The sequence below is a fragment of the Corythoichthys intestinalis genome, chromosome 17 (genome assembly GCF_030265065.1).
Source record: "Corythoichthys intestinalis isolate RoL2023-P3 chromosome 17, ASM3026506v1, whole genome shotgun sequence".
NCBI classification, from domain to species: Eukaryota; Metazoa; Chordata; class Actinopteri; order Syngnathiformes; family Syngnathidae; genus Corythoichthys; species Corythoichthys intestinalis.
In genome coordinates this window covers 32,385,004-32,398,944 of record NC_080411.1, presented here as the reverse complement: position 1 = coordinate 32,398,944, position 13,941 = coordinate 32,385,004, and the positions used below count along the sequence as shown (strand labels likewise).

The 13,941-nt window shown below is 39.2% G+C and overlaps 1 protein-coding gene across 1 annotated transcript in view; it reads right to left on the bottom strand.

The window, feature by feature from the left end:
- The window catches only part of LOC130905341 (nipped-B-like protein B), a 78,494-nt gene that overhangs the window by 18,518 nt on the left and 46,035 nt on the right, over positions 1–13,941 (bottom strand). The window contains exons 22-41 of the mRNA XM_057818640.1: positions 13,798–13,880; positions 12,955–13,087; positions 12,716–12,859; positions 11,529–11,615; positions 11,240–11,442; positions 11,065–11,167; positions 10,801–10,899; positions 9,431–9,577; positions 9,027–9,161; positions 8,845–8,943; positions 8,712–8,765; positions 8,501–8,609; positions 7,122–7,264; positions 6,907–7,047; positions 6,740–6,833; positions 5,537–5,691; positions 5,122–5,212; positions 4,867–5,040; positions 4,585–4,775; positions 2,838–2,945 (exon numbers count right to left, since the gene is read on the bottom strand). Coding sequence (XP_057674623.1) covers positions 2,838–2,945; positions 4,585–4,775; positions 4,867–5,040; positions 5,122–5,212; positions 5,537–5,691; positions 6,740–6,833; positions 6,907–7,047; positions 7,122–7,264; positions 8,501–8,609; positions 8,712–8,765; positions 8,845–8,943; positions 9,027–9,161; positions 9,431–9,577; positions 10,801–10,899; positions 11,065–11,167; positions 11,240–11,442; positions 11,529–11,615; positions 12,716–12,859; positions 12,955–13,087; positions 13,798–13,880 — 2,493 coding nt within the window. The remainder of the gene's footprint in view (positions 1–2,837; positions 2,946–4,584; positions 4,776–4,866; positions 5,041–5,121; positions 5,213–5,536; positions 5,692–6,739; positions 6,834–6,906; positions 7,048–7,121; positions 7,265–8,500; positions 8,610–8,711; positions 8,766–8,844; positions 8,944–9,026; positions 9,162–9,430; positions 9,578–10,800; positions 10,900–11,064; positions 11,168–11,239; positions 11,443–11,528; positions 11,616–12,715; positions 12,860–12,954; positions 13,088–13,797; positions 13,881–13,941) is intronic.

The following is a 13,941-nucleotide window of genomic DNA, read 5'->3' as shown; positions in this document are numbered from 1 at the left end:
CGCTCAGACAGATTTAAATGTCAGTACAGTGAAAGGCCAACTTGTTAATTGTGTTTTATGGAGTTTTTCCGCCCTCTGCTGGCGCTTGGGTGTGACTTGAATATGTTATGTGGCGTAATGTCGCCCTCTGCTGGCGATTCAGTGCAGCTGATTATTTGGGTTTCGGCGCGCTTTTCTGACGTGATTATATGTCAATGCGAACTCACACTAATAGACAGTGCTATTCAGACCAGCTAACGTCCGCATCCAGTATTCAGTGGCAGTTTTCATAGCCCCATCACACTGTTTGTGTCTAATACATGCATCGCTTGTGAGTTATATTCCTCCTTTGTTTATATTCATGAGCATTAGATAGTTATTGATGATGTGTATTTGAATTTGTTCACATATATGGTGAAATGCATTTACATTGTTAGATGCTTGTGAGCTAATTGGCTAGTGCTACTGCTCAAATGGACACGTGTGTGTACATTTTATGTTATTTTGTGATTTATGCAAGTTATTGACACATTGCCTTGTTATTTTCAGTTTTACAAAAATACAGCAAACGTGCTCCTGTCAAAAAGAGATGACTTCAGTAAAGCCCATGCAACTTTGCCACACTGTCTGATTTCTTTTTGGAACTTATGTTCGCTATCTGTCAATTTGTGTACTCACACACATTGAGGACAGAATAGGGCTACTAGTTTATTTTTTGATTGAAAATTTTACAAATTTTATTAAAACGAAAACATTAAGAGGCGTTTTAATATAACATTTCTATAACTTGTACTAATATTCATCTTTTAAGAACTGCAAGTCTTTCTATCCATGGATCACTTTAACAGAATGTTAATAATGTTAATGCCATCTTGTTGATTTATTGTTATAATAAACAAATACAGTCCTTATGTACCGTATGTTGAATGTATACAGGTATATCCATCTTGTCTTATCTTTCCATTCCAACAATAATTTACAGAAAAATATGGCATATTTTAAAGATGGTTTGAATTGCGATTAATTGCGATTAATTACGATTAATTAATTTTTAAGCTGTAATTAACTCGATTAAAAATTTTAATCGTTTGACAGCCCTAACTCAAACTAAAACGATCGGGATCGGATCGGGAGCAAAAAAACATGATCGGAACAACCCTAGTTTTGACCTATGGAAGGTGCCATGTTTTATGCGCGCAATGGAGGCTTGGGGTGATGACATAGATTGTAACTGTCACTAGACGACCACTACCGGGCTACTCCAATTCCTTCTACGCGGTGAGATGTTCGACACATACGCACATCGGTTAAAAGCGGCAAGTCCGTACTATTTGCTTTTTTATTGAGTCTTTTATTACCTTTTAATTGCCTCAAAATACTTTTTGCATGCGTTTCCCTCTCATACTTTTAAGCATTGTGTTTTCTTGTGGTAGCTTTAAAGCAGATTGTCAATCTGTTGACCACATGAGTCACGTAGCATATTTAAAAAAGTATTTTCTTAAGGCATCTTCAGTATGTTCTGTCTGTATGCTTCTAAACAAAACAAGCTGAAAGCGCACTGTGGTACTTTGGGTGTCAAATTCGCCTCTTGTAGGACGTTTGTAACAACGTCTTTTTATTCCTATTCTCGTCTCGTCCCATCCCGTCTTTCCTGTTCATTTTGCTTTTGCTGCTCGTTTTGTGAAATATCGACAGCGCTGTCCTGCTCATTAATGTTCTTCTTGGGTTCAAATTGAAAGGGTTGAACAGATGACAAGTTTATGTCGCTTGAGGCATACTCTAGAAGGGCGGCAGCGTAACCATGTGATGTCAACAACAATGGCGGCATACTAGTTAAACAAATTTTACATATTGTATAAAAACTTTAACTCATAATAACGTTTATCTTTTAAAGAACTACAAGGCTTTCTATCCGTGGAACCCTTTTAAGGATGTGATGTCAAGTTGCTTGCTGGACTTCCATCACACCCACCAGTTCCCATTGAGTGATACGCCAGATCCTTGTTTTTTCACTTATTAGTAAGACATCCATATGTTTTGCATTTCACCTTGATAGCTCAGAATTCTGTACCAGACAGAACGGCTGCCGGGATTTCTATGGATAACAGATTGGCTTCTCAACAAACCCACGTCGCAACTCTGCACTGTGCTGACCAAGAAGGAGCAAATATGGCTGCGTGTATCAACATTAACCAGGGAAATAATATGGCGAATACAAGACTAGACATAAATAATATAACACACCAGATATTTATCAAAGAGTACAATATTGGTCTAGGACTACAGAATAGCACTCGGAAATCCTCGTTAACAGTGCACGGACTTCATATAAATGGAAACTGACTGTGAATTAGAGTATGTTGCAGTCTATAGTTAACCTACACCAGGGTACACCAAATCCGGACCTCGGTGCCACTTTTCCTGTCGTGTTTTCCATGTCTCCCTCCTCCAACACACCTGAATCAAAATAATCAGGCTCATCATTATCAGGCTTCTGGAGAGGTTGCTGATGACATAATGACTTGATTCAGGTGTGTTAGGGGAGAGAGACGTGGAAAACACGACAGGAAAAGTGGCACCGAGGTCCAGATTTAGTGAACCCTGACCTACACTAATGCACTAGCTAAGTCATAATTTAAGGAACTACTTTTAGGCCATAAATATAAAACTATCAAATTAAAAACATTTAATTACGTAAATATGCCGCTGACTAAGCGTTCTTAATCATGCCACACATTCTTACGCCGCCATTCAAACTAGCCTATGGCACGCCCTTTGTAAACTCAAAATCTAAGCTCGAGACTGTCGTCAACAGAGGACCCCCTATATTTACATAAAATTTTATTGAGCTCACTCACATGGATGAAACCTGAATATTTCTTATCAATCTCCACCAGTTGTTGATCAGCCTTATTCTTCATGGTTGGCTCCGGGTCAGTTCCCATGGCAATCAAGTAGGGCACGCACTATGGAGAAAGGTAAAAATAAAAACCATTATTGTTAAGTTTAACAACAAGTGGCTCAGTTATATATATGTATATTTTAATTATTTGATCATAATTGTATTATGTATTTTTAAAATGACTAATTAAAATTGAAAATTAATAAAAAACTAAAAACTAAATGAATCAAATTAAAATAAACACAAAAATACGAAGTTAAAAAAAATCCATAACTCATTGCCAGCCACTGACAAGGATAGGCGTCTAAGCCTGTCGCAATATGCAATAATTCCATTTATCGCACGGTAAATAAAAATGAAGGCGGTAATTTTTCCGCTACAATTTATCGCCTCGTGTGCACGTGCGTGCGCGCGTGCGGCAGGCGTGCTGTTAAAAGTTTGGCTTCCTCGTTACAAACTAGGCAAAATGCATCTTCGTTCCGGGACCGGCAAAAATAGTGTCGGAGCCAATCCGTTCCCATTATATACTATTGTTCAACGTATACCGGCTGTGTCAGTGCTCCAGATTGACTGCGGACCAGCTCCGGCGTGCCGGAGCCCGCATCCATCAAAATGGGCGGAGCCCGGCCTGGAGTCAACAGCCCAGTTGCTTACTCACGGTTTAACCAGCGAACATGGACGAAGAACGCTCCGTCATGGAGGTGGAAAGTCACAAAGTGATTCATGATGCAGCAGATCATCATTACAAGGGCAACATTAAAAAGGAAGCTGTATGGTGTCCTATTATGTGTGTTTTTCTGGCAATGATATCAAACACACGACGTGCTGACAACTTTGTTTTTTATTAACACACGGCGCTAAGAACACTTCCTCAACCTGTGGCTCTCGGCAGTCGGCAGGCTGTCTCTCTCCCTCTCTCACTGCCGCGTCACATGAACAAAACAACATCACCGTTGTGTTCAGGGTGCCTCGGAAAACATACAATCAGAATATTACACATGGAACGCCATAACAGAAGCTATGAGGGTAAAAGTTTTCATTTGCTTAAATGCTTAAGTAATTAAGTGCAATTTAATTTATTTTCTTGAAAAAGACATTTTATTTATTCTGTGTTTCTGTGCGGTATTAATATTGTTGTCTTTTACTTAAAAGAGGCATGGACTATTGTTTTTAGTTGTGATTTCTTAAAAAGTATTTTTGAATTTAAGAGTAAACATTTATCGCGTTTAAATGGGTGTACTTGATCTATTAATATATACTGTATTATCACTGTGTTATTGTAAATTGTTTTGTTTTTTTAAATCATAAAAATTGGGGGGCGAGGGTGCAATAATATCGCATATCGCAATAAATAATCGCACAATAAAATTTGTTATCGCGACAGGCCTACAGGCGTCCAATTCATTTAAACTGGGTGGAATGGCTGTGAATTATCATTCAGTTCCGTTGACCGCGCTCCATGTTTTGACTGGTCGAAATGGATTGGACGTCTTGTGCTGTCAATAGCAGCCAAAGAGTTTAATGAGTGCCCTATAAATGGTTAATGTGGTCAAATGCACAATGTCTTTTGCATTATACTGCACTTTATTATCATATTATGTCTCCAAAAATGCTCTTTACTCAACCCTAAACGACCATATATTTGACACCTCTTGGTTTATGGTGAGATAGGTTGAGAGTAAAATAAGAACAGAAGTGAGTACCTGCACAGGGTGGATGAGGCCCTGGCTGAGTGTCAGCGTGATGACACTCAGAGCAAAGTGGCGAACAGTGGACTGCGTGTGCAGGAAGGAGTCCAACACATGCTTCAGGTAGATCTGAATGATGGAGCTACTCATGCCTGAAGAGATGTCACCCATCTCCTTTAGATCCTCTTGTTTGGCCTTTTCCTTCCCTGAATGAAAAAAAACAAGACAAAAAAACGCATCTACGTGATAAAATAATAGAACAAAGAGCAGAAATTGGCGAGGATGGATTTAACTCACATTCACGGTCGGCTTCTTGCATTCGCGAGTCTTCCTCCTGTAGATATGTCTGCATGTTTTTAAGCACTTGAATTTTCAGACTGACCAAACTGTTGTCATCCGACAGAGTGGTGTTGTAGAGAATCTTGACGTCTTGCACGAACATCAGCTCAGGGTGCATGATGAACTGAAAACCTTGAAGTGACATATCAAGATGAATAAAGAGGGAATAAAAATAGACAACATAAAGTATTGTATTAAAAAGCACTGAAATACCTAAACCTATCAAGGCCTTGACCTGGACCTCCTCATCTTTGTGCGTTGTAAAGTACAGAAGAAGCTCCAAGATTTTCTCCTTAATTATGAGCTAAAAGACACAGAAGTTATAACAAAGGTTCTTAATCAGTATTACTACACTAGTGGACAATTTAGGTGTCAATACCACTATCAGATACAATGCCTTTGAAAATATAGATTTTCCCATAAACTAAGCAGAGTTCAGCTCTTTCAGAGTGCTCCTCTAGTTCTGCCATATTTTCATGACCAACTGAATGCCCTAAATCAAGATTTTGTAATGATGACTTTTTTTTCCTGTAATACTGGATTGTCTGAAACAAATGAGCATGGCTTCCTTGTTTGCGTTAATGATAAAATGAATCTGAAAATTCTGAAAGTGAAGCAGCGTTCCTACCTTGCTGGCACCTTTGAACTCTTCTTGGTCAAAATCAAAGTGTCGACACAAAGCACCAACCGTGAACAGCGAGCGCAGTAGGGTGGGCTTGTTGGTCACCAAGGTGTGACTGTTGGGGTCCTCCTGATGCTGGGTCTTCAGTTTGGCTAGGGCATCTAAAAATTGAAGGATAAAAATTCATATTTATATGTTCATCTAACAGATTTTTGGAGCCAGTTTGGATCTTAAATGGCGGTCATTACTGTACTGAAATTCAATACAACGTCTTAACACAACATTTTAACACTTATTTCAATATCCAACACAAAATATTGGACCAAAACTCCTAAATTCTGTAACACGGTTCGCTCTCTTGTCTATTGCCATACTTCTTGTGGGTTTTCCAGCAGTAATGGAGCCATCGAAGAAATACATTGAAGACTAGACCATCCAATTTAGAGGATATGGGCAAGAAGGGTGCAGACACGACACCAGTCCCCCGAGTGTGTCACGATGACTGGTATTTCCTCGGATAAAAGAAGGCGGAGTTTCTTTTGCATTTCATGGCCAATTGCAGTAGCCGTTTTAACTTTAAAATTGATTCCGATTTCCAGTGTCGGACACATGCAGACAACCACGACATACAATTGTATGACACTTGGATTCTGCTCCCGCCTATTCTCTTAACGTGGACGTATTTGTCCCTCTTGAGTTTCCAGCGATTCCACCATCACTGGCAATTCAAGCTCACCGCTGCGGAAATTTCCTAACATATTCGCTTTGTGGATTTTTATATTGTTTTGTTCTGGTATCATGAAGATGTACATATTGCATACTTGTTTTTAAAGGGATCCGCAGGTAGAAAGGCTTGTAGTTTTTAAAAGAAAAACGTTATGATGAGTTAAAATAATATGATATTGAAACCCTTCTTGATGTTTTCGTTTTTATATGATTTGTAAAATTAGGTTAACCAGTAGTTCACCATTGACGTCTCAGGGTCCAATGAGTGAAGGAATACAGGTGCTGTCGCCTGCATGAACGCGGAAGTATAACGAGGCTTGCTTTTTACAGTGTGCTAATTTCAACAAGACTAGACAAATATTGTGTGAAATATGGTGTGTCAAGAGAATTCTTGGTGGCTTGTGGTATTTTGACCAAAGCATACTACAAACGTGTTATTAAGACACCTGTTTTAAATTATAAAGCTATAGGTTAAATACTTACTATAGAAACGGTTGAAACAAGCCCAAACAAACTTGTAGTTGTGTGTGACCTTGTTTACCACAGCACCGAGACAGCTTATGCAGTGCTGCACAACCTGCGAAGCAGACCACATAATTGACATTACTACCAGTGTCACAGAGACCAAGGGGGTCACAAATGACACGCACCATCATTCCATATTTGAGTATTAGCTTCATGAGATCTTCTTCGATGACAGTGAGGAAATTCTCACTGGGATTGTCCATAAGAGGCACAATCAGCTCCAGGATCTTGGCAACATTGCAAATCACCATGACGTCATTCTGATTCTAAAAAAGCACACATCCACATTTTATTTCTGTCAGTTGGAAGCACTGTGGTACTATAAACAGCTTGTCCTTACGTTGCATTTGGTGGTCAAGTGGGGCTGCATGGTCATGGCGTGTTTGACCATCAGCTGTGGTCGAATCTTGCTGAACAAATACAGCGTAGTGACGCATGCCACCAGGCGGTCGGAGCTCACACCTTTGTCCTCACACTCTGAAGCTTAAGCATAGAATACAACAGTGATCTTACACATCCCCATCCATCCATTTTCGACACCGCTTATCCTGGTCAGTTGACAGTTGAATTTGAGCAGTAGGCAGACCTTGAACTGTTTGCCAACCGATCACAGGGCACATACTGCAGGGTTTCCCCTACGATTGTGGCGCACCGCCACAACAAAATAAAAGTCGCCACACCTTGCAAATTAGATTTTTTTTTTTTTTATTTAAAGATACATTATAATTTGTATAATTTAACGATACGTTTGTGCTGGCTATATGCGTTCAGTGTGGGAAACCAGTTCACCTTTTGCAGTGCGTTGCTGCAACCTGTCTGTCAAAATAATTCATTGCATCTATTTTGTGACACAGTTTGGCTCACAAGTCATTTACTTGCACAGTGCTGTGTCTATCGGTCGCATTGAAACTCGTCAGTGCATTCTGCTATGTTTCTGCCTCAGAAATATATGTAAGTATTTTTACGTTTACAGTAACCTATTAATGCGCAGTATATGCATACCTCTGTGGAGAAACGTTATATGCACAAAACTCTTAAGTGTGTTTTTTTCTTTGTAAAAGCCAACCTATGCTTAAGGCTAGTAGTAGCTCAAGCAAGTTGTGATATCTATTCAATAGTTATGTATGTAAGTGCGTTGTACAGTTTGTAGCACAATATAAAAACGAGTGACTTCACATAAAGGCAAGAAAGGACCAAGCCTTGTGGTTTATTAAAGTACATTCAGTGTTAGCTGGCTGTCGGGCAGTGCACAAGGAAACACATTGGTTTGGGCAGTACAACGTCTAAATGAATATATATATGTACAGTATATCTCACTATTTACGTTCTGTTTGCCAGAAGTCTGAAATAGCAAGTCAAATAAAGATTGCTCCTTTACACGCTTTATTTTGAAATTCACATCGGTTCTCCTGTTGCAAGCTTGTGCCTGACTACGTTGGTGCGGAGTTGGAAATTGGGAGAAAAATCCACAGGAAGGTCAATCAATTATCCTGATATGCATTTTGAGGGAATGTGGGAGGAAGCATGAAGAATCAAAGAAAACCAACACCAACACTGACCGAAGAACTGTCAGCCGGGCATGCTAACCAGTCATTTACTAGGGTATTTATAGCCTATATTTAAAAAATATATACACACAACCCTTAAAAATATAGCTATTCTCATACGCCTTTTTTGTCGAAACACAATTTTTGTAGCAAACACACATTTCTCATTTACCTTCAATTGACTTCTCGTATTTCACTATATGCTCCACCAGATTGTCCACCAGTTGACTGCAGGCCTTCTTTGCAGGTTTGTATGAAGCAGCTTCTTCTGATTTGAGGAGCTAAAAACATGAGAGGACATCCAGTTTAAAAAAAAAAAAAAAAAAAAAAGAAGTGAACATAAATCACAGAAAGACATAATCACATCCAACTCAAAAGCTTACATTCTGGAGAAGCTGCTCAAACCAATCATAGCCAGAATCTTTACACGCAAGCACCTGAGTTGAAATGCAAGCGGTAAAAGATATTCAATAAAGCAAAACATAAAGCACTTAAATGACCAAATCAACTACGCACCACATCTGTGACATTCAGGATTTTTCTGATCATGGCGTCCTTGTCATTGCTGGGTGTGGGTGTGAACCAGAGTTTCTGGAAGGTCTCATTCACCAATTTCTGTTGGATCCATATAAGCTAAGATAAATGATGTTGAATAAAACAAATAAATGCCCGGAGAGTCAGTCTTGACTTTAACAAACCTTAATCCCCTCCTCGTCGTTGACCCTTCGGATCATCTTGACGCACATCTCTGTGATTTTGTGGAAATCCGGCAGCTCCAGACAAATATCTCTCAGGATCTTGATGACTCTCTTTCTTACGCTGATACCTGTGTCCTATTAGTATTTTTTTTTAAAATAGGTCAGTTCAACAGAATTAAATCCAGTTCTCTTGATGTTTCTAAATCGATGTTGGCTAGAAGGGGGCGAGAAGTGAATGATCACTGCTAGCCCTCCCAGGCAAATTGATTGGACGTCTACCAGCACCAATTGTAGACAATCGATAAAAATGATTTCACATAAAGGGGCAAACTTAACTTTATTGCCACCTGTGATGAAAATAAATTTGACACCTTCTTGTATCATATCAAATGAGGATGAATTACCAATATCCTCTCGATGAGCATGTCATAGTACTGCTCAATGAGCTCAGGTCGACTGAGTACAAAACGTCCAACAAGCTCCACGGCAGCCTCTCGTACGCTGGTGGAGTTGTCCATGAGACGGCCATGAACGCCACGCTGCATATCCGTCTGCAGGACGAGAAAATGGAAAATATTTGTCAGTTCTTTAGTAAGCCTATTGCAAGGGTGACTAACTGGTGGAAGTTTTTCTGCCTTTCAGGCATGTTTTAGTTCATTTAGTTTATTCATCAAAATTGTATTTTGAAACCAATTTGCATTTCTTTGACGCTTATTATTAGGGCTGCAGCTATTAATTATTTTAGTAGTCGATTAATCAATGAACTAGTTAGTTCGAATAATCGAGTAATCGGATAAGGAACATAAAAAATTAAAATACCTAAGTTGAGCCTCAAATGGTATAAAAAATAAATAAGGGTTTAATTACAACAAAAGAACAATTGGCTAACTTACATAGCAAAAGTCTGCTAGCTGAAAGGTTATTAAATGCTAACCTATTTTAAACAATGTTCTTAACAAATGGTTCAAACACATATTCCAAAAAATTAGCTTATGTTGGTCTTAACAGGGAGCAGCTGGATTCAGCCATGTGGAATGAGCTATATCATACTCAATGTTGCCAATAGAGGACAGTGTATCCACCCAAATCAATAAAACTAAATGCAAACATTTCAAAAACAAACCATTACAGCACCACTTTAATTAAACTAATACTCGAGCAGCAAAATTGAATTTTAATCTTTTTTCTAATCGAATTACTCAAGTTAATCAATTAATCGTTGCAGCACTACTTACTATATTATCATATTAATAAACATGATCATATTAAATGGATGAATACAATAAAAGAGTATCGTAATGCCAGTTAACTCATAAAAAAACAATACATGCCGCTGATGTTGATGACTTTTATTTTGTGACGAGTCAACTGAGGTTATTAGGATTTCCAGGTGGATATTTACGTACATTTCAACTTAATCCTACATCATGAGAATTTGTTTTTATAAATGACACAATGTGTATTGAGCAACTGCCATTTGTTAAATTACATGTGTAAATGAAAACATTGATTATATTATTGGGAAAAGCACTTTTTTTGTTCCAAATATTTGCAACAAGACAATAAGTGTGCATGTTTTCCACATGGGTTGGTAATCATTTGCATTGAAAAAAAGTAGGGGAAACTTTAATTGCCGTTATTTATAGCTTATTAGGCTACAAATACACTGGTCCAACACGCTTGAGGTGTAAGTGGCCCGCGGACTAAAATGGTTTTTACAATCCTGCCCTACAGTGTAAAGAACATCCAAAATAATGATATGGGACTGTCTCACCCTTGCTAGAATACTTGGGTCCACAGCCACAACCTCTGAGAGACACTTCATGGCTTTAGTTCTGACTGCAATGGCGCTCTCACCGAGCACTCTCAGGATCTACGCAAGACAGAATACATTAGCAAACAGCTACACACTACCAAACTCTCATGTGAAGTACAGCAAAATACCTATTTTAATAGCATTCAAGTCGCAAATGATTATTTTTTTTTTTATGTCAAAAATCAGCATGCCTATATCTGGCTTCATATGACATTACTTTACCTGTGATAAATAAATGTCAAAGCTCTGTGAAAACGGCCTCGTAGAGGCCAGGTATCGGACAATCAGACAAGAGTCTTTGTAGTCTACTGCGTCAGAGCTGATCCTAAAATAAAGATGAGAGTGTTTAATAAAAGAGTAAGTAAAGGATGACTGATTACAGAAAACATGTTTTTACCTGGCGTGAGAATTCCTGATGACTTTGCGCAGAAACTTTTTCCGCAATTCGGCCCTCTGCACAATCTCCTCAGTGGAGTCAAGGTCTCTGTCGGCATATGAAACCTTTGCGTCGTCTTCGTCATCGTTGTGCAACTTCAAGGCCTTGTCTGCCTCGCTCGTGACGTCTCTGTACCACTGGGCGATGTAGAAATTCCTGGCAAACTGTCATGCGCCCGGCAAACAATGAATGAGTCTCCCGTTTTATGAGTTGAGCACAACAATTAATAAGACTTATTACACTTGCTCACCAAGAGAGAGGTATCGATTTCGCTGCTCTCCTCTATGTAGCTCAGCAGGGCTCTCTGAAGTTGCTGCGTCTCATCATTACCGGGATACTGAAAAGACGATAAGCCATGTGTTGAGATAAAAAAATTTTTTTAAAAAGGTTTAAGAAGCAGTGTTGTTTTGGCAGCCCTTTTAATTTTCGTCTCAGTCTTTTGGACGATAATACTTACTAGTCTTAGTGATATTTTAGTCATTTCAAAATGTGTTTGTCTTCGTCAAGTTTTTGTTGACGAAAACTCAAGACTAATTCTAGTTTTAGTCCACGTTTACTCAATATTTTCGTCAGTAAAATTTGAAAGTTTCACTCCAAAAATAAATAAATAAAGGTTTCCAACTATTTTGAATGACCATTGACAGACGAGCACATATTGTACGATCTACAAATCTATCATGTGATGATACACACTCAGCAGGAAAACAGTCGATTATTTTCAATTAATTTTACCCACCTGGACACCATGAACTGTATGTAAAAAAGTTGCTCGAAAGTTTAAGAAGACACTGGCCGTTAGCAATAGCCTAATTCTAACGCGAACGTCAATGCTATGCTAACGCTACAAGTTACATTGAGTGTGTGATGATCACTCAGCACAGCCCTTTAAAGGCTAAAGCATCATTGCATATTCTCTCTTTTCAAGATAAGACAAAGCATACCGTGTGTGTCTCAAAACAAGCAATGGGGAGACTGGAGAGGATACAAGTGGGTGAGTTGGGGGAGGGGCGCAGCTGGTCACATGAGTGACACAACCAGACACTGCTACAATGTAGGTTAACTACACATAAATGTCACACATGTGACTGAAACTATGGCCCATTTCAGTCTCCTTCTCATCTCGTCAGACGAAAACTGGTATTTGTGTCGTTATGTTTTAGTCTCTCAAGACACGTTTTTAGCTCGTCATGAAAAAAATTGTTCGTCGGCGAAATATTTTCGTTACAGTCATCATCGACGAAGACAGCACTGTTACCAAGCAAGTAGCAGCTAATAAGATGTCGGAGGCTTTTTCTCTGAAACTCCAGTGCATATGCTGTCAGAACAAAGTCCATGTGATGATCAGGACATCACTATTGCTTACTATGCCAAATATTTTGTCTTTTTAAAAAAAATGAGATTAATAACCATCCCTCTCAATCATTTCAGTTACAGTACCTCTTTGAGAATGCGCTCAATAGCCTTTTGGTCCATCTTACTGTCGACAGCGTCTTTGCGGAGGCGAGAGGCAACAGTGCCAAGGTAGTCCAGTGAGGCCACTCGAAGCGCCATCTCTGTCTGCTTGTTACTAAACTGGTGCACCTAGATGACGGGAATACAAAAAAACAACAACCAGTTAACATTAAATGCAGTTTAAGGATGAGGTGTGATTCTATGGTGGGAATGAAGTCACTTACCAAAAGGCGACCCAGCAAACTGAGCAGCAGTTCAGCGGCAGGCCACTCGGGTTTGTTGACAGTTGACAAGAGGTCATGGACGAAGTTCTCAAATAAAGGTCTGTAGTCGTCCTCTCCCTGCTTACTGCCACACCTGAAACACCCAAAAAAGTGGTCAAGACAATATTTCAATGTGAAAATCTGCACCCCACATGCACATTATCGTTATCCCAATAACCTAATAGGAAATTTTAGCTGGTCTTCACTGCCTGCAATAATGTTTGTGATTTCTTGCCACCCAAACAACTGTGCACGCACTGAAAATAAATCAACACAGATCCTCCTATTGGCTGTCATTGACAGCAATAGACGTCCAAATTTACTATAATTATGAGGGCTAGCAATGATCATTCACTGCCATTGATGATGATATTTGTCCAGTCCATTTTAACAGAATGGATTGATATCTACTAATGACAATGGCAGAGAAACCTGTTCATTGCAAACCCTCCTAATTCAAATTGCGTGGACAATTATCAACGTCAATGGCATCGAATGAGTTATCACAAGGATGGTGACTGAATGGTATGATTTCCCTGCCTTGGTTCCATTCCCGCTTGTGGGTTTCCTCAGGAAGGCTTTCCTAATCAAAAGCCTGTGTGCCAAATCTATCATGCTAATTGACTGTTTTGCTGTGGTGACCCCTGAGGGGAAAAGCCGAAAGGGTTGGATAGAATGGCAGCCAAATTAGTTAATGGGATATGGGTAGAATAACATATTCTAAAATTATTCGATAGCTGCAAACTACGATTGTCTATCTGTCCTTCATCCTCTTTGTAAAATTTATGACAGCAATGGACTTACTTCTTCAGAAACACTGACAGAAAGTTCTGAGCCGTCCTCATGGCAGTCTCATAGGAATTGGTGATGAAGACGTCTTTGTCCACCTGCAAGAATTCAAGCATAAAATATACAGTAAACTATAGATATAGACAGAGATTAGTACAA